A 26,943-nucleotide genomic window follows, 5' to 3' on the forward strand; every position below is an offset into this window, starting at 1 on the left:
CTCGAAGGCCTTTGATTTCTTCTTCCCTTTGCCCAAAAAGGAGTCTAAGGACGTTCCTCTCCTCCGTAACCCGTCGGAGGTCGGCCTCAAACCGATGCAGCTCAGCTCGAGACCGAGAACATGCTTCTCGATGAACCACCGCGGCCTAAAAAAAAGAAGAAAAGAAGTTAGAAAAGTATAGTAAACATAAAAGTAGTGCCAACGAAGGGAATTAGGGCTTACCCGAATTCAAAGCTTGTTGCACTTCGTGGAAAAGACCCAACGCATCACTAGGGCACGCAGCATCCTCGATACCAGTAAACATGTCACAGAAAGGGTTCTCTCCTCCGTGAGGCCCGTCTACCTCAAGGACCCCCAAAGCTTGGGCCTCTCGAATCGCCCCTTCGGAAAAGGCAGGAAGAGTAGGCAAGTCTCCGATCACTATTGCCCTAAGAGAGTCGCTTGGAGCATTCTCCTCGGTCCGGAGAGCTTCGGGATCAGCCCTCTAGGATATACCCACCGGTTGTCAACTTCGGTGGGAGGCATCCTCGACCTCTACTAACTCGAGGACTTTGCCCGAATCCTTTATCACCTCAGTCCGAGGCGGAGACACACGAGCCACCATCGATCCAGTAGCCTTTGGGGTATCGACGGTTTTCTTCACTCGGGCCACCAGTACGGACCCGTCGTTTTCTTCTTCCTCTTCTTCTTCTTCATCCCTTAGACGCAGAGCCGACTCTATGGTTAAAGGGATGGTATTCTTCCTCGGTTTACAAGTCATCCTCGTCTTTGGTTTTGGATCTTTGGGAGAAGAGGCCCTTTTTCTCTTATTATCCTTCACTGGTTTTGGAACAGAGGTCGAACCCTATTCCTCGACGGAGGGGGGCCTCAAAACTGCATCCTTGGCCATACCTACATACAAGAAAATCGATTTGAGTATATGGAAATCATCTTGTTCGAACTACCAAAAATACGAGAAAGATGCTTACCGTGATTTTTGGCCTCCCATCGCCCCTTTGACGAATCACGCCACGAGCGCTCGTCGTATGAAGAGGTCGAAGACACGTCCCGTACCCATTTCTTGAGGTCTGGAATTGCACCGGGCATCCAAGAAACCAGTGCATCACAGAAAGGCGATATCGGTGAGAAAGAAATGAAGGGGCAAAATAGTAGGAGATAACAGCAGGATTACACTTACGCTTCATGTTCCACTCCTCGGGAAATGGCATCTTTTTAATCAGAATCAGGTCCGAAGTCTTCACTCGAACGAACCTGCCCATCCAGCCTCGATCCTTGTCCTCGTCTATGCTCGAGAACAAAACCTTGGTAGCCCGGCGCTGAAGTTTTATTAATTCGCCTCGAAAGAGGCGAGGGCAGTACAATCGAATGAGATGATCGAGGGTGAAAGGCATCCCCTCGATTTTGTTCACAAAGTAACACATCAAAATAATGATCCGCCAAGAAGAAGGGTGGATCTAGCCTAGGGTTATTTGGTATTGACGGCAGAAATCGATAATAACAGGGTCGAGGGGACCTAACGTGAAAGGGTAAGTATACACACTTAAAATCACGTAAGTGGTGATATCTTCCTCAGAAGACGGGATCATTATTTCTTTGTTCTCCCAATTGCAATCTTTCCTTATCTGTTCGAGATGCCTCTCGGTTATCGAACATATATACCTCGATGCCGGCTCATATCGACCGGGAACCGATGAGCCTTTGTCGACCTTAAAATCAGAGGTAAGAACACACGCCTCGGGAACACATTCCTCAGGTCGTGGCTCCACCTGTATTTTGTCGGCGGCAAGTTGTGAAGAAGAAGCTTGGTCATTTTTGGGAACGGTTTTTGATGTTTTCACCATTTTGGATTTAAAGAAGGAGATAACGAAGATGTGGTATTTTAAAAAAAGATTTTGCAGTAGAAAATGCAGAAGGAAAATTTTGCAGACTTACAGATGAGTTCAGAAGGTGCGAGAAAAAAATTAGAAAATTTGGAGATTGGAGATGTAAAAGTAATTAAGAGTGAAAAAGGGGGGTTATTTATAGGTTAAACAATGGCGGTTCAATATCGATAATGGCCGACCATTGTCTGACACGCATTAAATACCTCGGTAAACCGAACCGACGGGACAGTTATCAAGCACGTCATAATCGGGATCGATGTAAACGTCAATATATATATATCTAATCGTACCATTGAAAAATCATGTCGTTTATCGCTACATCCTTTCCGAGAAACGAGGGGACTATCTGTATATGGTTAAAATCGGTTAGTCCTTCGTACAAACTGGTCGAAATGGTAATACATTGGATCGAGGAGCATCTTCATAATATCAGGTTGAGATCCGAAGTCAGGTCATCAAGCTTCGAGTCCTGGGGACCGATCAATGTTGAGCTTGATATCATAAACGAGCTTAAGTCCAAATCGAACTATGATACGAAGTGAAGTTATCGAGTTTATGAGGCAGAGACCGACCGACACTGACCCCGAATCAATACAAGGCTCCGAGTCTGAATCGAGCTCGAGTCAACATCGAGAGCTCGAGTCGATATCGAGCTCAATTTAATATCGAGCTCATAGACAAGAGCCGTTGCAACCGCACTAGGGGAGAGAATTCTGGCGGGAATTAGAGAAAAACTGATTTATCATGGGTCTCCCACTATGTATTTTTAATTATATCTAAAGCAGGATCCCTCTACTATAAAGGGGATGATTATTATTTTTGTAAAGGCAGGACATTCATACATTGTAACAAAGATATCATATACTCCCATATTGAATAATTATTCTTTTTTAGCTCCATATATTGATTCATCTTGCTTAATCCACAAATCATCTTCTTTTCGGCTTTGATTATTTTTCATCCTTTATAGTCAATATTCGATATTTCTATTTACTCTTACGATTTGTGTCAAGTTATACCACATACCCTTAGAACTACATACAAATTTAACTCTATCCGTTTTTCGGGTAAACATAGGGGGGAAAATCAAGAGTGTGCCTTTATTTGTTGACAATAGAAATATACTCCGAGTGAGTAAAAGAGTGCGTTCTCCAATAGGACTGGTCTTAGCTGAATATTCTCGTAATTGGCGGTAATGTCAAACATTTCTATAATATCATCATTTGTTCTAATATGTTTTGACTTTTATAGTGAATGGTTGTTATACACATATAACAATATTCGATATTTAAATATTTTTTAGCTGTTATAAATAAAATTATCCAAAAATCTATTTTTTTTAGTTTATGTTACATGTAAAAGGTAAAAAAAAAGTATTCACATGTAAATACTCAAAATATGCATATTTCACTAATTAAATGTTAAAGAAAGATAATACATTATTAATAAATTCATAACTAAATATAAAAAGATTTAAACTCTAAGGCACACATTTTATAGCTACTAAAAAATTTAAATCTTTCAAGATTGATGAAAGAACTCTGTAGTTGTAGCTTATTTCATAGATTTCAGTCTCCTACTAACGATATAATGCTTGAATTGGCGAAAATTTATGTCCAAACTTTCAGCAATCCGATACCTTTCGCTTGAAGGCAATCTAGGAGCTTAGTAATTAAATCTTCTATCACAATCCAAGTAGTAATAAGTTTAGGTTAAAGTATGTAAACTGATCATTGGTGATCTTAAATTACAGGGGGGATAATTTTATAAAGAGCGATATTACTATAAAGATGGATGTTGCTTTTATAAGTAAAAAACTGTTATAGAGAGGTAAAATATAACATAAAAACTCAGTTCCGAGAAATACTTGGCTTTTATAATGAATGATTGTTATATAAGGATGTTGTTATAAAGAGTTCTGACTGTATTTAATAATTGAACTCGGTCTCTTTCCCTTGTGTACCAAATCATATTTGTTCCTTGAGCTCCTTCTCCATCTCTTCTTCTTTGCCAAGAATACTATAATTCTTCAAGTTTAGAAGCTTAAAATTCTTGTTTGGCATTGGAAAGTGTTATTGTTAAAATCGTTTGAATGTTGGTAATTGATGCTTAAATTTGTAGTTCAACCATTAATTTAATAATTTGCTTTAAAAATCTCAAAACTTCATTATTAGTCCTTAAAAAGTGTTGAATAAGACAAAATGGTCCTTCTTGATTTGTTTTTATTTATTACTAAATTGACAATTGGGGATCATTGGTGTTGGTATTTAGATGCTTTATTTTAAATTTAAGAGCATTTGGAGTAGCTTTGTAGTGATTTGATCGAAATCAAAATTGCAAAATCGAAGAACGTATTGTTGAACAACATAAAAAATTATGCTAATGAGGCAGACTTTGATGAGCAACTTAACATGGTTGAATAAATTTAAACAAAATTACGCCAATCTAGTAGAGTTTGATGAATAATTGAACAATCACAAATCACGTGAACCGAGTATATTTTAATTTAAAAGATATGTCAATAGTAGATAACATAGAATTATACCAATCAGGTAGAGTTTGGTGAACATTGAACAAGCACAAAATTAAGCCAATCGGATAGTGCTTGTGACAACTATTAATATAGGTAGAGTAAATATAGTATAAATTCTATCAATCCGATAGAAAAATTTCTGAAGAGCAATAACTGTGTGTGCGGGTCCGGGCATTATCTTTTAAATACATTTTAAAACAAGGATAATATTTAAAGACCTGCACTTTATGGGGTCAATCCTGTTAATCACACGTTGTGATAAGATAAAGTTATCCAATATTAATGCGCGTCCCCAAGGGCTAGATCATTTTTATTGTAAACGTGGTTAATACGCACTTTCAGTGTTGTTGTTTAAAATATAATCAATATTTGCAATGTTGTAAAGTGCAGTTTTTTGGGTTCAAACTTATGGACATTGTCTTAAAGTTCAGTTCTTACAGTTCAAATATCAGGATAGTGTTCGAGTTCAGTTTTGGCAGTTCCAATATCATGCCACTGTCCTAAAGTTCGAATTGCAATTTTACGATAAACCATGCAAAGCAAGGCCACAACAATTTTCTTTGCTATGGTAATTCAAATTTTGACTTGATAAGCCAAATAGTTCAAGATATGTTAATGTCTGAAATTTATAAAAAGTTTGCACAATTTTGCTTTTATTAGAAGTCAATACTTTGTATATATAAAATTATTTACGAGGAAGAAGCATGAGGGAAGAAGAAGGGGGAAGAAGGATGAGTAGGCAGGCAAAGGAAGTGACTAAAAATTAAATATGTTGTGAACTGCGATTGTATTTTAAATAGCACCATTAAAAGTGGTCATCTGGTGTTATTTCTACTCATAAACGTAAGACCAACACGTACACTAAATTGTTCGCCAACATGTGTATGTCAAGTAAGGGTGGCATGTGGGCCGGTTCAGCCCCGGGACCGGCCCGAGACCACGGACCATGTGAGTTTCTGGGCCTAAACGGTCCTTAACCGGTTAGAATCGGGACAGTGGAGGTGGGCCGGTCTTCTGGGCCAGTCCTTCAAAAAAAGACCGCAAGACCGGGACCGGACCGATCCTAAGCGGGCCTAAACGGTTCCAACGGTCAATTTTTTTTAAAAAAAAACAATTGCCCGTTTGGGCATTTAAAAACTAGTCGTTTGGTCTACCAGAATAGCCGTTGGCTATTTGCAAAATAGTCATTTAACCCCCCAAACTTTGTTTTAACCCCAAACTTTTTATAATTACACTTTTTTCCTATTTTCAACTATAAATACCCCCTCATTCTTTCTTTTTTCTCACAAAATCATCAATCTCTCTCTAATTTTCTTCTATAATTGCTACTATTGCTTACTTTATTGTTACAATTTGTGAAAAAATTGTGAAGTTGGTGAATTGAAGTCTTCAAGTCTTCAACGATAATCAATTTTCAACAAGTTGTTCGTCAATTCGGTAAACTCGTTCCAACTCTTAATTTTTAATATTATAGTTTTGTTTGTTTTATTTATTTTCTATTATTTGATTTATTAAGATGACTTCCTTAAAAAAAATTGGTAAAAATAAGGGAAAATCCAAGAGTGGCGAATCTAGTGGCCAATCTGTTCCTCCTCCACTTTCCCCGGCTCCCCGACCCAAACCTCATGCCAGTCCTACACCTGCTATTCTTGATAGTGATAATAGTTTATTACAATTTACTGATAGTCAATTTTGCCATAATGTTGGAACTGGTGAACAATTAGACCATGAATTAATGAATGCTCTTTATTCTAATCCAACTATTGATGAAAATAATGAGGAGGAAATAGATTTTGATGAAATGCAACCGGATGACGATGCACCCACTAGTCCTGCTCCTGAAGTTAACTCATCTAATGATAATCCAAATGATGCCCTGTCTGACCCTCTTGTTACTACCCCTACATTTTCTAGACAACGTACAAAACGGACATAAACATCTATTATTTGGCCATTTTTTACTCAACTAATTCCACAAAATAAGGCTAAGTGTAAAACTTGTGGCAAGGAGTTAGCTTTTAAATATTTTGGAGGTCGGGGAGACGGGACCTTTGGCTAGACAGATATTGATACACCCTCAAGATAAAGTCAAATATCTTCATGCCAAAGCTTTGGCCGAGGGGACAAGTGTACCTACTCCTAGTCAGGCTGACCCAAGTACCAGGTCAAATCAATTTCAACCGGGAATTAACACTGTTACCGGTGGTATTTTATATTATGATCCAAAAAAAATCGGAAAGAATTGGCAAAAATGGTTACTGTTATGTGCTTACCCTATAGTTTTCCTTCTAACTCTCACTTTGTGCATTATATTAGAAATTTTTTTAATCCTACATTTAAAGGTTTTCCTCGCACAACCGTAAAGAGCGATATTTATAAATATAAACATGAATATGAACAATATTTGCGCTATTTATTTACTCATATAAATTGTAGTGTTGCTATTACAACTGATATTGATAGAAGTGGTAATGACTGTGATTACCTAACTGTTACCAGTCATTGGATTGGATAATACAAAAGTGCATTATTGCTTATAGAATAATTAATTCACGTCACACAAGGCAGTTTATTGCTAACTTGTATTTTGGCACATCTTGATTAGTTTCTTTTCTTCTCAATGGTGGTATTAGCACCTTGTTGTGCTTATTTCATAAGGGGGAGCAAGATTAAGAAAGATATTGCCATGTTTTTTAATGCTATAATAAAATTATAACGCATTGCTTTGAATATCTCTTTACAATATTTTTATCTTTAAATTTGAATTAAAAAATTTAGCTCACAATTCTATAATATAATTTACAAGGAAATGCCTTAGATATTTTTATTACCATCTTTTTATCTCTAACTTCTATAAAATTAAAAATAAAATATATGTTGGGTCCACTTAAGCCCACTTGGGTCCACTTAGCCCGGGACCGGCCTACTTAGCCCGGGACCATTAGTTCGTGGACCCGGTCCCGGGCCGGTTCCTACAAAAGGACCACCAAGATCGGGACAGCGAAGCCCGTTTAAATTGGGACCGACCCACTTAGGACAGGCCCACTTAGCCCACTTAAGCCCGGGACTGGCCCACATGCCACCAGTAATGTGTCAATAGCTGCATGATATGTGTTTGCAAATAGACTTTAATTATTTAACCATATTACTTAACTGTGATACATTGATATAGTTTGATATAAACACATAATGTGATAAATTCAAACTGTGGAAGATCATGGATTCTTGATTTTGTTTCATTCAATCAATCACTCACTATAAATAATAGAGTATTCAACTTGTGTTGTATTTGCAACAATTTTAAAACACAACTTGGTACTTTTGACACACAATTACAGTGAAATCAGACACATACAGATCGGATTTCATACCCAATAAAGGAAAAATAGACTTCAACAATCACAAATATAAATTTTGTAGTTCTTTTTTTTAGGATTTGAGAAGAAATGTGTGAATGCAAAGATTATCTTTGCAGGAGAGAAATTAGGCTGCACCTTTGAGTTTCTTGGCAATACCGGCAATGTATTTACCCTGGTGAAACGCCTGCTGCAATTCAAGATCGGATGGCTGTCTCGAGCCATCCCCAGCAAATGTTCCCGCCCCATATGGACTTCCTCCTTTCACTTTCTCCATTTCAAACATACCAGCACCGAATGTGTATCCGATAGGTACAAAGATCATCCCGTGGTGAACAAGCTGAGTTATCGCAGTCAACCTACCAAAGATCTTGGGTTAAGAAAAATATCAAGAAAACTAATGACAGTTATCAAGTTACTGCATAGATTTCAAGACTCTAACAACATGTGTAGTAATATGAAATTATGTGATATAAGATCATACGGTGTAGTTTCTTGGCCACCGCCTTGGGATCCAGTGCTATAGAATATGCCGGCAGGCTTGCCAGCTAGTTGTTGTGTTCTCCATAGACCTCCAGTTGCATCAAGGAATGCTTTAAACTGAGCAGCCATCATTCCGAATCTCGTAGGAAATCCAAAAACAAAACCATCTGCTTCAGCAAGTTCTTGAGGTGTTATAGCAGGCACATCACTCTTTGGAGGTGCACTCATTTTTGCTAGCACTTCTTCCGACAGCGTTTCAGGTACCTGTACCACAAAATGATATATTTCATAAACAGAAAGATATGATTACAGTAATGTGGAAAGCTAGGGACTCTAGCACGTCCTAAATAGAAAATTAGCAAATGGTCCAGTTACATTCTTCCCATGAAAAGTGTACTCACTGACAATAAAGAAGCAAACGGTTTCCAACACTTGGTAATTATTTGCATAAGCCAACTTCAATGTAGCTCTGCTTTGTCTTATTGCTGGCACTGGCCTTGTCTAAGTTCTTCTCTAATTTCTATATTTGTTACTCCTTATTTCAGTCCCTTACTGAGAGACAAGAAAATGGGAGAAAACCACCAAACAGAGTCATAAGAAACAATTTTCACAATTAGCATGAACTTTTGTTCCTTCAACCAGCCTACACCAATAGGGCTTACTTAAAAATGGTCCTTCCATTTTGAACAGCGCAGAGTTTCAAACCCAAATAAATTATGGTCCTTCCATTCTTCCCAATAAATTAGTTTCGTGAAAGTTGAGAAATACTATTTCTTTACCAGACTCACATGGGAAAACCCCAAATATTATACTTCCTGGCTCATTTTTTGTCAATAACACAAACTTGCAGATACTTTTTTTTTTCAGCGCAAAATATCTTGTAGAGATTGCAGATACTTTCTCTGATTAAGACAACAACATACAAAGTGTATTCCCACAAGTGAGATCTGGGGAGGGTAGTGTGTACGCAGACCTTACCCCTACCTTGTGCAGGTAGAGAGGTTGTATCCAATTTTCTCTGATTAGTATAACATAAATTTTCGCCAAAGGAAAAGAAATCAAAAGACAAAGTAGCACCTACTTGCCACAATTTCGCTTCAACTCCTTCAACAGAAGCTGCCCCTTTCTTTATCTCTTCTGCTAGTTTCTCCACATGACCATACATTGAATAGTATCTGTTGATAAAATAAAATGTCAGCTATCATTATTTAATGGATCCGCGATACAAAGCATGCAACTCAATTTACTCAAAGATTTAAGAAAATAGCAATCTGTCCCTCTTTCCAATCAGATTTACTAACTAGTTCCTGATCCCTTTACTCCGACTGCTATTCATATATATCTTCTTAGTTTACCATCCTTGCAACTCTAGCTAAGATAAAACCTTTTGCTCTGTACTTGGTTACAGATTTGACATTATTGCTGTACCATGTGGCCGTCACATTTTACGTACCCAGATCCTAAACTTCCAAAGAAACTATTATGAATCCGACTCTATTGGACTAAGAATGGGGTACATATAATCTTGAGCATGGACACAATAGCTCCAACTGTATCCAAATTGATGACCTACAAGTAGAAATCCACTAAGCGCCACGAAAACATGAGAATGCTTCTTTCCAAAAGGTGTGAATGAATTCCAGGATAAACATTTCATAAAGTTTATGCAGTCATTGACTCATTCGAAAGAGTCAGGACAGGTGAGTGAAACCAACAAAAGACGCCAAAAGGAATCAGATTCAAGATGGTTTTAAGCTCTGATTAACACCTATGACAAATGTAGCTAATTTGACAAATCTAACTTCATTCTAAAATACCATCAAGGCCCGACAAATAGCCTAATATCCCTCAGCATAGCATTGTATGTAACTTTAACCACTTCTAATCAGGGGCGAAGGTACACAGCCCTAAGGGTGGTCAACTGACCACCCTTTGTCGAAAAATTACACTATATATATAGGCAAAATATTAGATTTTAAAGGTATATAACATACATTGAACACTCTTTATCGGGAATTTTGTTTTTACTTATTTCAAGTTTGAACACCCTAAATGAAATTCCTGGCTTCGCCACTGCTTCTAATGATTTTGTCTTCTTTCATTTTCTAGTTTTTTTCATGGACTTGTTTCTCGGATGGTCCCATGGATCCGCTTCTGTACCAAACAAGTCGAATATAGGCTAAATTCTTGTTTCCTACTATAGATTCACCCTATTCTACTACCTGGAAGAAAAGGTGACCCAGAACACGAACACAGCAGTTGCAGGGGTAGCCAGTCCCCAAACCGCTCTAAGCAATTTGACGTGCCAAATAGTACTTCAGAGAAAAGAAGAGTACTACGGCATTTGATTTTTAAGATCACTAACGTCAAATAAAGATGAGTACTACTACACCCACTATTACATTTTAGTAGCGTCTGGAGCGTAGTATACACTCCCTCTGTCCCAACTTATATGATGCACTTTCCTTTTTAGTCTGTCCCAAAACGGAATGAACTCTATATTTAACACACACACACACACACACACACACACACACACACACACACACACACACACACACACAAATATATATATATATATATATATATATATATATATATATATATATATATATAATTTGTTTTAAACCACAAATTTCAAAGGTCTTTCTTTTTTTTTCTTAAATTCCGTGCCTAGTCAAACTGTATTACATATAATGGGACAGAGGAAGTATAATTTTACACAAAATTGTACAGCTCTATACATAGAGTGGCGGATCCAGAAAGGACTGTATGAGTTTTGCTGAACCTATCAACCCTATATGAATATGTGGAACACAAGTTTATATAGAGTTAGATATGTCTGTGTATATATAATTCACACATTTCAACTCAAAAGCCTCAATATATAAACCCTGAATACATATATATATATATATATATCCACACTTGATATCAAACTACGCGAAATTAATTAAAAAACTAAATCAATGCAATGAACAATTCATAGGCTCAAACTTTTCCTGCAAACTGTGCTTTATCAAATCAAGACAAGTGACCAACAGATCCTTGTAATTTATAATAAATTTATTTAAACAGAGCAACAGGAAGCTAAAATGGAATCCATCATTTACTATAAATTAAAGTACGAATTCGTTGAATGAAAATCACATCAGTAACGCTCAATCGTTGATTAATTGATCACAAATTGAACACGAAATTGATCAAATTGAATGCAAATTCAGTAGAACACGAATTTTTAATTTATTTATGTTTCAAAAAACAGCTGAAAAGCAAAGCGAAAAAGATGAAAAGAATACTCACACGATGTAAACCTTGGTAGCCATTTTTCGGATTTGGTTAGATTTAGGCCTTCGCTTCTCGAAAGAAAAATGGGGTAACTGTCTTTCTCTTTATAGTTGGGAAGAACAGTAAGAGGATTTGGACTACAGCTAATTGCAGTGTAATTACTTCATTGCACCCTACTATTATCCCAAGAATGAAAGATTATTTTTTAAATAGTATTTTTTTTTAAAAATATTTTTGAATTTTTAATTTGCTAATAAAAAATATGACTTGGAAGAATTTGTGTTTGTTTTTAGAATTTATGTCATGTGCGTGTGAAATCTTTTTTACACAATTAGATTAAGTTTATCTATAATAATAGATTTTACATATAAGCTCGTATATGGTAAATAAAAAATTAGAATAATTAGTAGTTTAATTTACACAATGTTAGTGGACAATGCTTGACACGTCCATCATCATTCTTAATGATTATTCACGTCTCTATTTCTCCTTTTTCCTTTTCATGTTTTCTTACTTATATTAGTCCCTAACTTGATGGACATATCTGAATATTTATATTATGAGAGACAATAGATATTTTGTAGAATTAATTAAGGTCCGAAAAAATTAGAGCAAATACCACGATTATTAAAAAAAAATCTATTAGATGGACGTTGGCAAATAAATCAGAACAAACTCTTCATATAAGTATATGGAGGAGGGTAAGAATGGAAGAGATAATAACATATATGTCTCTAACACTTCTATCCAAATATATTATTATAAAAAAAAAATTCAAAAACTATTATTATTTAGTGACTATTAACTTCCTATATCTAACATATATATAATTACTTCCAATAGCTACTATTCAGTTGTTATGGTAGCGCAACTGTATTCATGAATACAATAACAAAAATCGCCTAAAAATAGGGGAGTCCAGCTATACGCGACCGTATTCAGATGTATTCGCGTCATGTATTCATGAATACAGTAACGACAATCACCTTATAAAAAGGTTTGTCCAACTGTCTAATAATGGAAAGAGGATCAATTAATGTGATACACTCCTAATATAACTCAACAAAATCAATTCTATATAAATTTCGCTGCAATTGTTCTGTATTCCATGTATTCACGCGACTGTATTTATAAATACAATGAGGTAAAAATATAGGGATTACAGATGTTTAATTATGTATTTCATGTATTCGCGCAAATGTATTTATAAATACAGTGAGGTAATCCGCCTAAAAAATAGTAATTACGGGTGTTTAATAACGGAAAGCGCAATATTGAATTATATTCAATTTCACTATATTGAATTCGGTTGTATTCAAACAATAAAAAATCAAGAAAATAGGGTGTATACCGTTCTATTCAATTTGATTGTATACATTGTATTTAATTCACAGATATTCACTATTATACATTGTATGCAATTCACCGTATTGAATTCGACTGTATTCAAACAATAAAAAATCACAAAACACAGTGATATTCGGTTGTATTAAAAAAATACATATCTTGGAAATACATAAATACAGCTGAAAAAATAATATATTTATACAAAAATATAATATATTTGAGTATATTTGTACAGAATATAATGTATTTATATCATTGCATGTGACTAAAAAATAAAAAAAGAAGAAAATTCCATGCTTCCAGATGAGAAGATTGTGTTCCATGCTTCTCCTGTGCCAAAGCATGACCTTCCTGTTCGCCTTCTGCCTCATGAAAATTAGCAGAATTTCATCTCAAGAAGTAAATCATGTTCTTGTTTTAATTAGTTTGAGCGAAATTAAGATCTGGCAATCGTGTTCAGCAATTCTAGTATTCGGCCAGATTAGGAGGAGGAATTTTGCTCGAAGAGAGAAGGAAGAGAGAGATTGAAGAAAATTTTTGCTCAGATTTTGAGAAAGAATCATGTGTTAACCGAAAGAAAAAGAGAGAAAAAAAATATAAATAGCGTATTTCATGCCTTAATGGTAGGGTATACCATAAATACCTATTTTGCTATAAAATATAAAAGGTAGCTATAGAAAATAATATTTTAAAATAATTTTGATTTATGATAAATATGGTGTATACCTTTACTATAGGAGATAAAATTTCTATTATTATATAAATAAAAAAATCAACTTTAATATCTAAATATACTTATCATCACTTGTTACTTATCAACAATTTTTAATCAGTTAATCTGATCACCAAAGATTGTGCTGGGATGATCAAGATCCCTCTACTTTTAACCATAGGTTTCAAATTTGAGCCTTGAAAATAGAAAAAATTCTGGTAAGCAAGGTTTTTCCTTTTTATATGCTTTACGTAATGTGAATTCGGATTAATCGAAACACCAAACCAGATATTAAACGCCGGGTTAAAAACCAAAGAAAAGTTAATTGCTCTTGGTCTAAAGGAAATTCAATGAGAAGGCATGAGTGGATAAGTTTGACATTGCCCCATGACTACTTGCCTTGCACTTTCAGCCTTACCAAACCTCTCAATTATCACTCATTAAAGTTTTTCCCTTTCTTTTCTTAATTGGACTTTTTTAACGTGTAAAATACTTCTGATATTATAAAATAATAGTAATACTGTTTGCTTTAAATTATGATTGATAGGAGGGTCCAAATGTATTATATCTTCCTTTGTTTCACATTACCAAGTTTCATAATGATACCTTTAATATAAAGACAATCTTCAACAGATTTTACATCTGAAATTGGAACTCCCTATAACATCATCATCCAACAAATTATGGTAAGAGAGTTATTAAAATCATTGAATTAGAAATATGGTAATTTACTAAAGGTAAATGCGAAAGGGAGCGAATAGGAATAGATACCCCAATAGTCTTAACCATAAAGGGCGAATGCTACGCGTTGTGCGTATCATTCTATGGCATAGGAATTATCTTATTCTGATTTTACATATTGATCGTTTTGAACTGAAAGCAAACTTTTGAGTGAAATATTCATATTATGTAGAATATCTTTACTTTCAATAGCAATATATATAACATCATCATCTTGGAAGGGATATTCCCCTTTCTTGAAACTATAACAGTAAAGATCTACTTACCAGAAAGTGACTCGAAAACAGCCCCTCTACTTTTAACGTAGAGGTAAGATTTGCGTACACACTACCCTCCCCATACCCCACTTGTGATATTATACTGAGTTTGTTGTTGTTACCGGAACATGACTACTAGGTCTTAGCAGCAGAAAATTCAAACTCTGATCCAGAGGATTCATGTCAAATATTCTTGCTACTTACCATTTCTTCTCTTTTCAGTTCACTGATTCTTCTAAGAGAATTGGAGAATACATAATGAAAACCAAGAATACAGAAACTACGTCTTAATCCCAAGCAATTTGAGGTCGGTCATATGAATCATCAATTTTCATGTCGAACTATTTAAGCATATTGGAGTCCAATGAAAACCAAGAATAATAATTGTAAATAAATGATGTATTCAGAATTGGAATACACTTGGGATTTTTTCAGATAACAGTAGTGAGCTTAACGAGCCTCAAATTCAGGTACAAAATCAGGTTATATTATGATCTTGAGAATTCTTTGTTCCTTTGGACAACACAAAATAAATGTCCTATAAGGTAGGAAGAAAGTCAAATGCAACAAATATATTGGAAAGAAAAGAAAGAAGAACTATCCGCAGACACCGGAGCTCCGAAACTTTAAAGAGAGAACCAACAACAACTACGTCTCAGTCCCAAAACAAGTTGTTGTCGGCTATATAAATCGTCACATTGTATTTAAGTTCAACTCTTGCCATCATAGTACAAAACTTAAAAAGAGATCGCAAAGCCAAATTCAATAGTTTCAACTTTCAACTAGGGAACCCCTAACAATTTCTCAGTCCAATGTCTTACACATATAGACTCCCAACCCTTCTGCTCCAGAGAAAAATGGAGAGCTAAAACTGAGAGATAACAAGAACACCACATGTAAGCAAGCCTCCAACCAGAAGTTCAAGCTATCGTGCTGCAACCCCGCCAAACCCCCTCTCCCCACCCCACCCAAACCCGTTCTTTCAGCACATTGTGCTCGGTATATAATTCACCTTGCGCCCTCAACCATTGACAGCATACACTCTCCAACCCGTCACCTGAAATAAGCATGATAGCCATCAGTCCAATATGCACCACCTAACATTGGCGCTCATCTCCATCTCTACTTCAAGGTTTGATTTAGGTATAAAATTCTTTTCATTTCTGAAATCAGGATACTATTCCACCTTCTAGGACAATAAACATTGAAGATGAAAGACAAAAGAGTGACAACTAGCATAACAAATGATGACTAATGAAAACATTTGCGAGAACCAACACCAACACCATGTTATATGTACATCTCCCATTCTTCTTCCTATTCCTTAATTCCATATTTCTATTCCACCAAACAAATTAGCTTCTCCTCTGCTTCGTAAAGGCAGAACTCTCAAATATGGAAGTTTACCTTGTAAACAGGTCCAGATCCTCCTTCACCAAGCTTGTTGTTTACTGCAAAATTATCAGTAGCATGAGCTACAGTAGCTGTACTGAAAATGCTTAGCTTCGAGATAGGAAAAGGAAATAATTACTACATGAATGTTAAACTAAAGATCCTTAAAAGATAACCAAAAACAACAACAACAATAATCCCACTAGTGGGGTCTGGAGAGGATAGTTTGTACGCAGACCTTACCCCTACCCTGGGGTAGAGAGGCTGTTTCCGATATACCCTCGGCTCTCTCCCTCCAAGAACTCCCCACTTTTGCTCTTGGGGTGACTCGAACTCACAACCTCTTGGTTGGAAGTGGAGGGTGCTCACCACTAGAGCAACCCACTCTTGTCAAAAAGAATGGAATATAAGTAATTATATTTGAAGGAGGTCAAGCATCACCAGTACTTTGTATTCCAATAAGATAAGAAATTGCATGTTTTCAAATTGGAGGGGATTGGGAGGGGGGGAACAGAATGCAACAATCTGAATTCTGAAGAATGCAATTACCATGACTCCATCGCGAGTTTAAAACATTTTGTTACATTTTAGTGTTATACAACACTGTGAAATTAGCTCTGCTGCACACACATTTATCCACCTTCTTCCTCCGAGAAACATAGTAGCAGAGAAGAACCAATCCAGAAAGCACGGCAACTGTGATTAGACTAATTAAGACTGCTTTACCCACACGTCTTTAGCAGTTAAAGTCTTAAAGAGAAGCAACTTCTATCAGCAATAAGATAAAGTAGTGACAGATTGACATACGATCTTAGAATGGGAGGATCTTTATTTATTTAAGCAATGCTCTCACTATCACTTAGAGATTGAGATTGATCGATACTATGGGACACTGCATGCGTTCTCCCCATTGAGTAGAGTAAAACAAGCATAATAGGGAATAAGCCAAAGAACATCCATAGGTTGATAACATTAGCTTACACGATTAGTCGTTAGGAATCCATAAAAAATCATCATATGATGATGCATTTAGCCATTCTGTACACAATCAAAATACACTTATTCATTACTATACAACAATTACAAGGAGAAAAAGACATAGACAAGCTCTACCTGTCCCAAAGTGATGTTGACTTTGCCAAGAATTATATGTATGGGTCAACATGGTAAGATGAACCCTGAACTATTCTAAGGCTCGAGCAAATTCTTCAGGACCTTTCAGTGTAAACTTATGAGATGACTGGAGAATATTATCACAAAATTTGTGGTTTTTGCTCTCTTCTTGGTGGAGAGATTACCAACAAATTTAGCCGTCACAACAATAAGGGCAGCCCCATGCATAACGCATCCCATATTCACGCAGCGCCGTGGAAGGGCCGCACCCCAAGGGATGTGATATAGACAACCTAACCTAATACAAGCATTAGTGACTCACGGCTCGAACATGACCTATAGGTCACATGGAGACAACTTTATTGTTGCTCCAAGGCTCCCCTTCCCGACACACAAAGCATCCCGGATTCCACGGCTCGAATCCATGACCTATAGATCACATGGAGACAACTTGACACAACAATGCAATTTTCAATTAGCTGAGCAATTACAGAAAGAGGTGTAGAACTATTAGAGTCGTGAACTGGCAGCTATCATTTTAGTCAATTTTACTTGTAAAAGTAGGCAAATATCATTGTCAAGGTAACAAGCGTGAATATAGTCTAGTTTCCTAGGTTTGGTTAAAATAACAAGCTCAAAGACATACATAAATAAAGCCACAAACAACAACAAAAGGAGAATAACACAAAAGGTGCAGTAAACATCTGTGTATATTATCAATGTGTTTTATGTGTTTACATTATAGAAAGTATAAGAGAAAAAGTTAGAATGAAAACTCAGAATCTTGGTTAAGAGCCTCATCTAACAAAAACTGAGATTGTTCCATTAACTCAGGACTCAATCTAAACATCAAAACACAAAATTCCATCTGATTAAGAGCTCCATCTCCATCAAAATCACCTTCTTTAAGCATACTCTTAAGATCATCATCACTCAAATCTTGAAGCCCTAACAAAGCAGAGTTCTTTTTTAGACTCTCAAATGTAATGACATCTTTATCCCTATCCATTAATAACTGAAACCCTTTACATAACTCACCAATCAAACCATCCCCACCTAATTTTTCAGCCATAAGTGGCAAAAAATCATTGAAATTGGATTTTCTTGAAGTAGCCATTGAAGAAAGATAGAAAGAATTGATTTTGAGAGAAGCTTTGAACTGTTTTGGTAAGAAGGGTGTGTTTGTGAATAATATATAAGGAGAATTTGGACGGTAGAGAGGGGTTTCGGAGAAGGGGACATAGGGAAAAGGCCATGAGAATACAACTAAGAAACTGTCTTTAATGCGAAATTGCCTTTGCTTTGGACTGACGGTTAAAGAAATTGCCTCCCAATTTCTATGTTTGGTCCTGTTACGCCACTTGCCGGTTGATATTTGTCTTTTTGTAGCTCTTTTTTTTTGTTGGTACATTGTTTAAAGAGAAAATTAGTTAATGAGGAGACGCCGCGTATTTTATTTTTTTTAATTAAGTTTTTTCTTTAATTTCTTCATGCAGGAGTGAGAATATTGTTAATAGTTACGAATTATATTTTAATAAAAAAATAATCAGAATAATAACTAATAAGCGATCATACCAAAATCGCTTAGACCATCATAAATAATTTATAGGCGATTGCTAAGTAACACATATGCGGTTTATGATTTCAGCAGAATCTCCCACTTTATAAAAAAGGAAAAAGGCCCAAAAATGACCTTGTGGTATTCGAAATTGATCAATTATAACCTCCGTTTAAATTTGAATCCAAAAGTGACCCTGCCGTTATAAAATGGGTCTAATAATGCCCTTGTGTTATTCAAAATGGATCAATAATGCCCTGAATTTTATTTATTTTTTTAAAATATTTTTAAAAACTGAAAAAAAAACATATTCTGTAAAAACTAGAAAAAGAAAGGAATTTGCAAAAACTGAAAAAAAAACTGAATTTTAAAAACTGAAAAAAAAAATTAAAAAACTGGAAAAAAAACTGAAGAAAAAAAAATTTAAAAAACTGGAAATTTATTTTTAAAAAAACCGACATATAACTGTAAATGAATATTTAAAAACCGACTAAACCGACATAATCGTACCGTGCCGAATCGATGTTTAGGTTTTTTTTTAATAAAACCGTATGTTTTTATCTATAACTGTACCGATAATTATGGTAGATTTTTTATTTTATAAAAATAAATCGAAAAAATATTGAACCGTCAAATTGAAGAAAAAAAAAAGATTTTGCAAAATATTTTTATTTTTTTAAAACTAATGCATATGTAGTCCACTGCTTTAGGAGAGTTTTTTTTCTAGTTTTTTTTTAAAAAAAAAAATCAGTTTTTAAAGTATTTTAAAAAAAAATATGTTGTGCTTACACAGCATATTTGTTTTTTTTCCAGTTTTTAAAAATATTTTTAAAAAATAAATAAAATTCAGGGCATTATTGATCCATTTTGAATAACACAAGGGTATTATTAGACCCATTTTATAACGGCAGGGTCATTTTTGGATTCAAATTTAAACGAAGGTTATAATTGATCCATTTCGAATACCACAAGGTCATTTTTGGGCTTTTTCCCTATAAAAAATAATCTTGATAATAACTAATAAGCAATCAACCAAAGATTACTTAAGTGATTATAAACAATATATGGGTTATTTTTAGATAACACATATGCGATCTATCATTTTACTAGGATCTCCTACTTTATAACAAAATAATCCTAGTAATAACTAATAAACGATCAACTGTAAATCATTCATCCGATCATAAATAGTATATGTGCGATTTCTAGGTAACACATAGGCGATCTATGATTCTACCAGGATCTCCCACTTTATAAAAACGATCCTGGTAATAATTAATAGGCGATCAACCGGAGATCACACATGCTAGCATAAATAATACACGTGCAATATCTATATAACACATAGCCAATCTATGGTTTCATTAGGATCTCCCATTTTATAAAAAAAAAATCATGGTAATAACTAATAATCGATCAACCGGAGATCACTTAGGCGATCATAAATATTACATAGGCGATCTATGATTTCACAAGGATCTTCCGCTTTATAAAAAAAAAGATCCTAGTAATAACTAATAAGCGATCAATCAGAGATCACTTAGGCGATCATAAATAATACTTGGGCGATTTCTAGATAACACATAAGCGATCTATGATTTCACTAGGATCTCGCACTTTATGAAAAAAAATCATGATAATAACTAACAAGCGATCAACCGGAGATCACTTAGCGATCATAAATAATATATGAGCGATTTCTAGGTAATACATAGTCGATCTATGATTTTGCCAGAATCTTCCACTTTATATAAAAATAAAAGAATCCTGGTAATAAGTTATATGCGATCTGTCGACCATAGATTACTTAGGCGATCATAAATAATACATGAGCGATCTCTAAATAACACATAACCGATCTATGAGATCACCGAGATCTCTCACTTTATAAAAATGAGCCTGATAATAACTAATAAACGATCATCCGAAGACCATTTAGGCGATCTACTACACCAGATTTTAGAAAATCTAAAGTACTCTCATGATCTTCCACATTTTTACCTACTGAAACCAGAAAATAAAATCTACTAATCAAATGCACATTTATCCAAAACGTCAACTATTACTCTAAGTTACAAGTATGAATATCCAAGAAAGTGAGCCCATTAATTCTTGTATCCCTATATATGTTTGCAATGTATTACATGATTACATTAAAAGGAAGTATTATAAAGTTAAAAAGGTAACAATGAGAAGTCACAATCTTTAAACCCCTAGCAAAGAGCCTAGAGACAAAAGAGTTAGAATGAAAAGTCAGAATCTTGGTTAAGAGCCTCTTCTAACAAAAACTGAGATTGTTCCATTAACTCAGGACTCAATCTAAACATCAAAACACAAAATTCCATCTGAGTAAGAGCTTCATCTCCATCAAAATCACCTTCTTTTAGCATACTCTTAAGATCATCATCACTCAAATCTTGAAGCCCCAACAAAGCTGAATTCTTTTTTAGACTCTCAAATGTAATGACATCTTTATCCTTATCCATTAATAATTGAAACCCTTTACATAATTCACCAATCAAAGCATCCCCACCTAGTTTTTCAGCCATAAGAGGCAAGAAATCATTAAAATTGGATTTTCTTGAAGTAGCCATTGTTGAAGAAAGTAATATTAGAAGGGAATTTGAGAGAAGATTTGCTCTGTTTGGGAAAAAGGGTGTGTTTGTGAATAATTTATAAGGAGAGATTGGAGGGTAGAGAGGGGTTTCGGAGAAGGGAACATAGGGAAAAACCATAGGAATACAACTAAGAGACAGTTGCCTTTGCTTGGCCTGACGAGTAGATGAAATTGCCTCTCAGTTTCTATTTTGGACTTTTTCAGCAGGGGTATATTTGTCCTTTCGAAAGCCTTCTCAAGCTACGAAAAGGAAAAAAAAAAAAAAAGCAGATTCCCCTAACTCGGCGCGAATAATTTAGTCGGGCACTAATGCGAGTATTGGACACCGAATAAGAATAATAATTAAAAAAAAAATAATAAGGGTGGAATTGGCCCGAGTATTTCTTGAACTATCATTGAAGGTTATGGTAAGCTAAATACGATTTCTTTATCTTTAATCACAATTTTTAGGTTCGAGCCTTAAAAATTAAAATTATCCTAGAATGAGACATGTGCGACTTGAATCCGGATTAATCCATACTCCAGTGGATATCGATTTCCGAGTAGAAAATCAAAAAAATATGTTTGAACCTCAATTTCGATCAGGAGAACGAAAATATTCATTGCAGGTAGTGCTTTCTTACTTAAATTAGTTTAAGTGGCACGTTGAATTAGTTGAACTAATAGCTTTCGAGTACTACACTATTCAAAAAAAATTAAACGCACTCAATACGGGTGAACGTCACCGGAACCATACGGGAAGCCAAGTTCTATGTAATCGAAAAGGATATGAGATACAACGCTCTGTTCGGGAGACCATGGATTCACAACATGAGGGCAATACCCTTGACACGATGTATACGGTCGAAATCGAGCTCATCTACTACATGGTAGGTCAGGTTCGGAATATGGCAATAAAGGACTGAAGATCGACCCCAAGTCCTACTAGACTAGAATCCGGGGTTGGAACGCCTGCCTTCGAGAATATCGAGGCCGTGATTTCGGAATCGATCCTAGCCCTGAATGAGCTCGAAGAAACATTGTTAGCATAACAGAAGACCAAAATATCCGTAACCGTTCAGATATTACGGCGAGAATCTCGGCACGTATCAATAAGAAACCGACAATCAGCAAATCAAGAGATTTTTACCTTTTATAGAGTTGTACCTAAAGTAGGACTCCTCTACTATATAAAGGGGGTCTGATAATTCATTTAGCAGATGGTAACACGCATTCCAAAGCAATACATTATTATTATTATTATTATTATTATTCTCTTTAAGCTCGTGTTCTTCTATATCCTAATACCGATCGAAGTGCATCTGACTCAAGGGTGGCTAACCTTCCGAGATTGAAATTGTCCAATTCGTGTGGTTTGAATTTACTTTATCATTGTTTATTTCAAGTGCAACTTAACTTAATCATTTTGTATCAAGTTAATCCGCGTATCCTTAAAACCACTTACAAATTCAATTGTTATCCGATTTTGAGGTAAAGAGTTTGGCGCCCACCGTGGGGTTAAGGATAATAGTGGTTATTTGATACAAATTTTCATAACACACTCTACTTTACACTTGTTCTTTGAAGTGTCTCTAATTTCAGGTTAAAACTCAAAATGTCAAACTCTCAATCAGCACCCCTACATGTTGACAATGAATCCGGCCATCACGGTAAAAATAACAACATATTTCCTAGTGACGAGATACCGCCCGTTGATCCCATCGGAATTCCGGTCGCGGACCCAATTAACGCTAATTCACATGTGGCTATCAGCACAAACCTGCCTACCGATCCTGAGAATAACGTCCATGGTGGAGCCCGATCGGCAGCTCAAAATACACAAAATATTGAAGGAGACGGGATCAATTTACAGATGATCTTCGAAATATTACAGGCTCAACATGCGGCGATAGCTCAGTTACAGAACCAAAATCGCGCACCGAGCAGAATTGAACCCGATCCGTCCCGGAAAGTCACACGCAGGGATGAACCAGTCGTAGAGAGGTCGAATGAAAATGAATCGGGGACTAACCCCGAGATCATAAAGATGCTCGATGAACTAACAAAACGGGTAGAATTAGGGGAGAAGAAAATCGAAGCTAATGACAAAAAAATAGAAACCTACAATTCTAGGGTCGACCAAATCCCAGGCGCACTGCCAATATTGAAAGGCCTGGATTCTAAGAAGTTCGTGCAAAAAACTTTTCCTCCGAGCGCGGCTCCAAAGCCGATCCCTAAGAAGTTCTGCATGCCCGAGATTCCTAAGTACAACGGAACGACCGACCCAAACGAGCGTGTTACCTCATACACATGTGCCATCAAAGGAAACGACTTGGAGGATGATGAGATCGAGTCCGTCTTGTTGAAAATGTTCTGAGAGACCATGTCAAAAGGATTTATGATATGGTATCACAACTTACCTCCTAATTATATTGACTCATTTGCTATGCTTGCAGATTCTTTCGTGAAAGCACACGCCAGGGCTATCAAGGTCGAGACCGGGAAGTAGGACATTTTCAAAGTAAAACAGAAGGATAATGAGATGCTTAGAGAGTTCGTGTCCCAGTTTCAAACGGAACAGATGAACCTGCCACTGGTCGCTAATGATTGGGTCGTTCAGGCTTTCACCTAAGGACCCAACATTCGGAGGTCGTTGGCTTCACAACAGTTGAAACAAAACTTGGTGGAATATCCGGCTGTCACTTAGGCCGATGTCCATAACCGGTATCAATCGAAAATCAGGGTCAAAGATGATCCGCTTGGGGCCCCTTCCGGGTCCGTGTATCCCGTCAGAACCATCGACAAAGTCAAGAGAGACATCAATCGTGAACAGAGATCAAACAGGGATCAGTATTAGCCGTACAATGGGGACCGAAGAAATAGTGGATCCGGGCGGAACTCTATGAGAAATGATCGAGGTCAGAGCAACTGGGGACTCATGAGCAAAAACAGCTTTAACAGGTCCATCGGGCCTAAATAAGCGCCAAGATTATCAGAGTATAACTTTAACGTCGATGCCACCGCTATCGTATCTGCCATCGGGCGCATCAAAGATACCAAATGTCCAAGACCTTTATAGTCCGATCCATCCCAAAGAGATCCCAACCTAATGTGCAAATATCATGGCACTCAGGGTCATAGAACAGAAGACTACCGACAATTAAGAGAAGATGTGGCCCTACTGTTCAACAACGGGCATCTCCGAGAATTCCTGAGTGATCGGGCCAAGAACTACTTCAGGAACAGGGATTCTAATAAGCAGACCAAGCAGGAAACGCCTCAGCATGTCATTAACATGATCATCGGTGGAGTCGACATTCCCCAAGGTCTGATGTTGAAGCGCACAAAGTATCTATCACAAGGGAAAAACAAACTTGGGATTACGTACCGAAAGGAACCTTGTCTTTCAACGACAAAGACGCTGAAGGGATCATGTAGCCCCACAACGATGCACTGGTAATATTGATACTCATAAATAAATCTCGAATTAAGCGTGTGTTAATTGATCCAAGTAGCTCAGCCAACATTATTAGATCAAGGGTCGTGGAACAACTCGGCCTACAAGATCAGATCGTACCTGTGGTCTGTGTCCTGAACGGGTTCAACATATCATGCGAGACCACTAAAGGGGAGATAACATTACCGGTGAACGTCACCGGAACCATACAGGAAGCCAAGTTCTATGTAATCGAAAGGGATATGAGATACAATGCTCTGTTCGGGAGACCATGGATTCACAACATGAAGGCAATACCCTCGACACGATGTATACGATCGAAATCGAGCTCACCTACGACATGGTAGGTCAGGTTCGGAACATGGCAATAAAGGACTGAAGATTGACCCCAAGTCCTACTGGGCTAGAACCCGGGGGTGGAACGCCTGCCTTCGAGAATATCGAGGCCGTGATCCCGGAATCGATCCTAGCCCCGAATGAGCTCGAAGAAACATTGTTAGCATAACAGAAGACCAAAATATTCGTAACCGTTTGGATATTACGGCGGGAATCTCGGCATGTATCAATAAGGAACCGACAATCAGCAAATCAAGAGATTTTTACCTTTTATAGAATTGTACCTAAAGTAGGACTCCTCTACTATATAAAGAGGGTCTGATAATTCATTTAGCAGATGGTAATACGCATTCCAAAGCAATACATCATTATTTTTCTCTTTAAGCTCTTGTTCTTCTATATCTTAATACCGATCGAAGTGCATCTGGCTCAAGGGTGGCTAACCTTCCGAGATTGAAACTGTCCAATTTGTGTGGTTTGAATTTATTTTATCCTTGTTTATTTCAATTACAACTTAATTTAATCATTTTGTATCAAGTTAATCCGTGTATCCTTAAAATCACTTACAAATTCAATTGTTATTCGATTTTGAGTGTAAACAAACGATAAATGAATAATACATGTTTTGACATAAATATTTATTACTTAATCATAGTTAAAAGTTTTATATTTTTATCTCATGTATTATTATGTAGTTAAAAAGTTTGCGAGCTAGAATGTTATCCGGAAAATATACTTTAATATTCTTCTTCTTCTTCTTCTCTTCTCTTTTTCTTTTTCTGTTTCTTTTTGTTTTTCCATTAAACTTCTACTACGGATAGAGCTCGAAATTTGGAAGATCGGACTGTATCCCAAGAAAGCACATTATCTTGGACTGTGCGCCCACCAGAACTAAGGAGGAAAGTATGTAAGTTTATTGTTAAACAAATTAAAAGAAAATAAATTATATCAACTTATGTGTAATTGTGTACAATTTTTATTTTGAACGTGCAAAATGTTTAACACAATTATCCTAATATATTTTAATAAACACCTTTAGCCAATTTGATTCGGTGGAGAGATAAATCAGTGGCCTTTTTCATTGTACAAGCATGGTTCATTGGATTCGTTTGTTTTTTATGTAGGTTATACATTCACTTATGGGGGTTGATTACCTTTATAAGCCACCTTTGCTGTTAGTAATTCTAGGATTGTCACCTACTAGCCGAAAAAGTATATATTATTTTCTTTATTTTTAAGCCTCAAAGCTATTAGATTTACTAAAGAAAATTGCAGTTACAATTTTATCAGCCACTCACAAACCACCAAAGATCTTAGATTTAGCTCGAAAAGGTAATGCACCCGACCTTTTTCTTAAACTATACATGGAGAGCTGAAGATAAAGACAGGAAGACAAGATACTTTTTCTAAAGTTCTAAAATATTAAATTCATGACCAAATCCAATTCTTAATTTGTTAATTTTCTTTTCTACTTACTAATTTCAAGTCGAGAAAGCTGACTAAATTGAGAATTCTAACAATTTTTTTAGCCGTAATTAATAACACCGTTAATCTCCGGCAACGGCGCCAAAATTCGATCACACCGGACTATGACTCCTAAGAGGTCTAGCAGTCGTTGCAAATATAATCCGATTTACTAGTACGGAGTCAAATCTCATAGGAAATTAACCTATTAATCACAACCACTAGTTTCGCAAGAATTCAAGTAATCAACCTTCAAAAATACTAAATATCGATTTGAGTGTTTACTAACTAAGAGAAGAGTAATTAAAATGCAGTAATTTATAACTAACAGAGCAAATGTTATAGACAAGATTTGAAAAAGTCTAGGGTTATGATTTCCCCTATTGTCGGAATTTCCCCCGCTACGTTTCCTATAAATTCGCCTAAG

At 36.0% G+C, this 26,943-nt stretch overlaps 3 protein-coding genes across 3 annotated transcripts; all 3 read right to left on the reverse strand.

Annotated features, from left to right (window-relative positions):
• Positions 1–7,645: 7,645 nt before the first annotated feature.
• On the reverse strand, positions 7,646–11,713 carry LOC107793479 (putative NAD(P)H dehydrogenase (quinone) FQR1-like 1). The gene is made up of 4 exons (XM_016615853.2): positions 11,559–11,713; positions 9,337–9,430; positions 8,257–8,519; positions 7,646–8,131 (listed from the first exon to the last, which is right to left on the reverse strand). The coding sequence occupies exons 1-4, from the start codon at positions 11,579–11,581 to the stop codon at positions 7,900–7,902; spliced, it is 612 nt and encodes a 203-aa protein (XP_016471339.1). The 5' UTR covers positions 11,582–11,713; the 3' UTR covers positions 7,646–7,899.
• A 6,084-nt stretch (positions 11,714–17,797) lies between these two features.
• Positions 17,798–18,353, reverse strand: LOC107793480 (calcium-binding protein KRP1-like). The gene has a single exon (XM_016615854.2). It carries the CDS (start codon positions 18,220–18,222, stop codon positions 17,869–17,871), a length of 354 nt encoding a protein of 117 aa, XP_016471340.1. The 5' UTR covers positions 18,223–18,353; the 3' UTR covers positions 17,798–17,868.
• Positions 18,354–20,903: 2,550 nt separating this feature from the next.
• On the reverse strand, positions 20,904–21,257 carry LOC107793483 (calcium-binding protein KRP1-like). Its single transcript, XM_016615855.2, has one exon. It carries the CDS (start codon positions 21,255–21,257, stop codon positions 20,904–20,906), a length of 354 nt encoding a protein of 117 aa, XP_016471341.1.
• Between the last annotated feature and the right edge of the window lie 5,686 nt (positions 21,258–26,943).

The sequence above is a fragment of the Nicotiana tabacum genome, chromosome 12, assembly GCF_000715075.1.
Source record: "Nicotiana tabacum cultivar K326 chromosome 12, ASM71507v2, whole genome shotgun sequence".
NCBI lineage: Eukaryota > Viridiplantae > Streptophyta > Magnoliopsida > Solanales > Solanaceae > Nicotiana > Nicotiana tabacum.

What these genes read in the sequence shown, in the direction of transcription:
- LOC107793479 (XM_016615853.2), bottom strand. Translation starts at nt 11,581, where the DNA reads ATGGCTACCAAGGTTTACATCGT. An exon ending in GCTACCAAGGTTTACATCGT is followed by an intron (nt 9,431 to 11,558) that starts GTGAGTATTCTT and finishes TTTTATCAACAG; the next exon opens with ATACTATTCAATGTATGGTC. An exon ending in GGTGGCCAAGAAACTACACC is followed by an intron (nt 8,132 to 8,256) that starts GTATGATCTTAT and finishes GATCTTTGGTAG; the next exon opens with GTTGACTGCGATAACTCAGC.
- LOC107793480 (XM_016615854.2), bottom strand. Translation starts at nt 18,222, where the DNA reads ATGGCTACTTCAAGAAAATCCAATTTCAATGATTTTTTGCCACTTATG.
- LOC107793483 (XM_016615855.2), bottom strand. Translation starts at nt 21,257, where the DNA reads ATGGCTACTTCAAGAAAATCCAATTTTAATGATTTCTTGCCTCTTATG.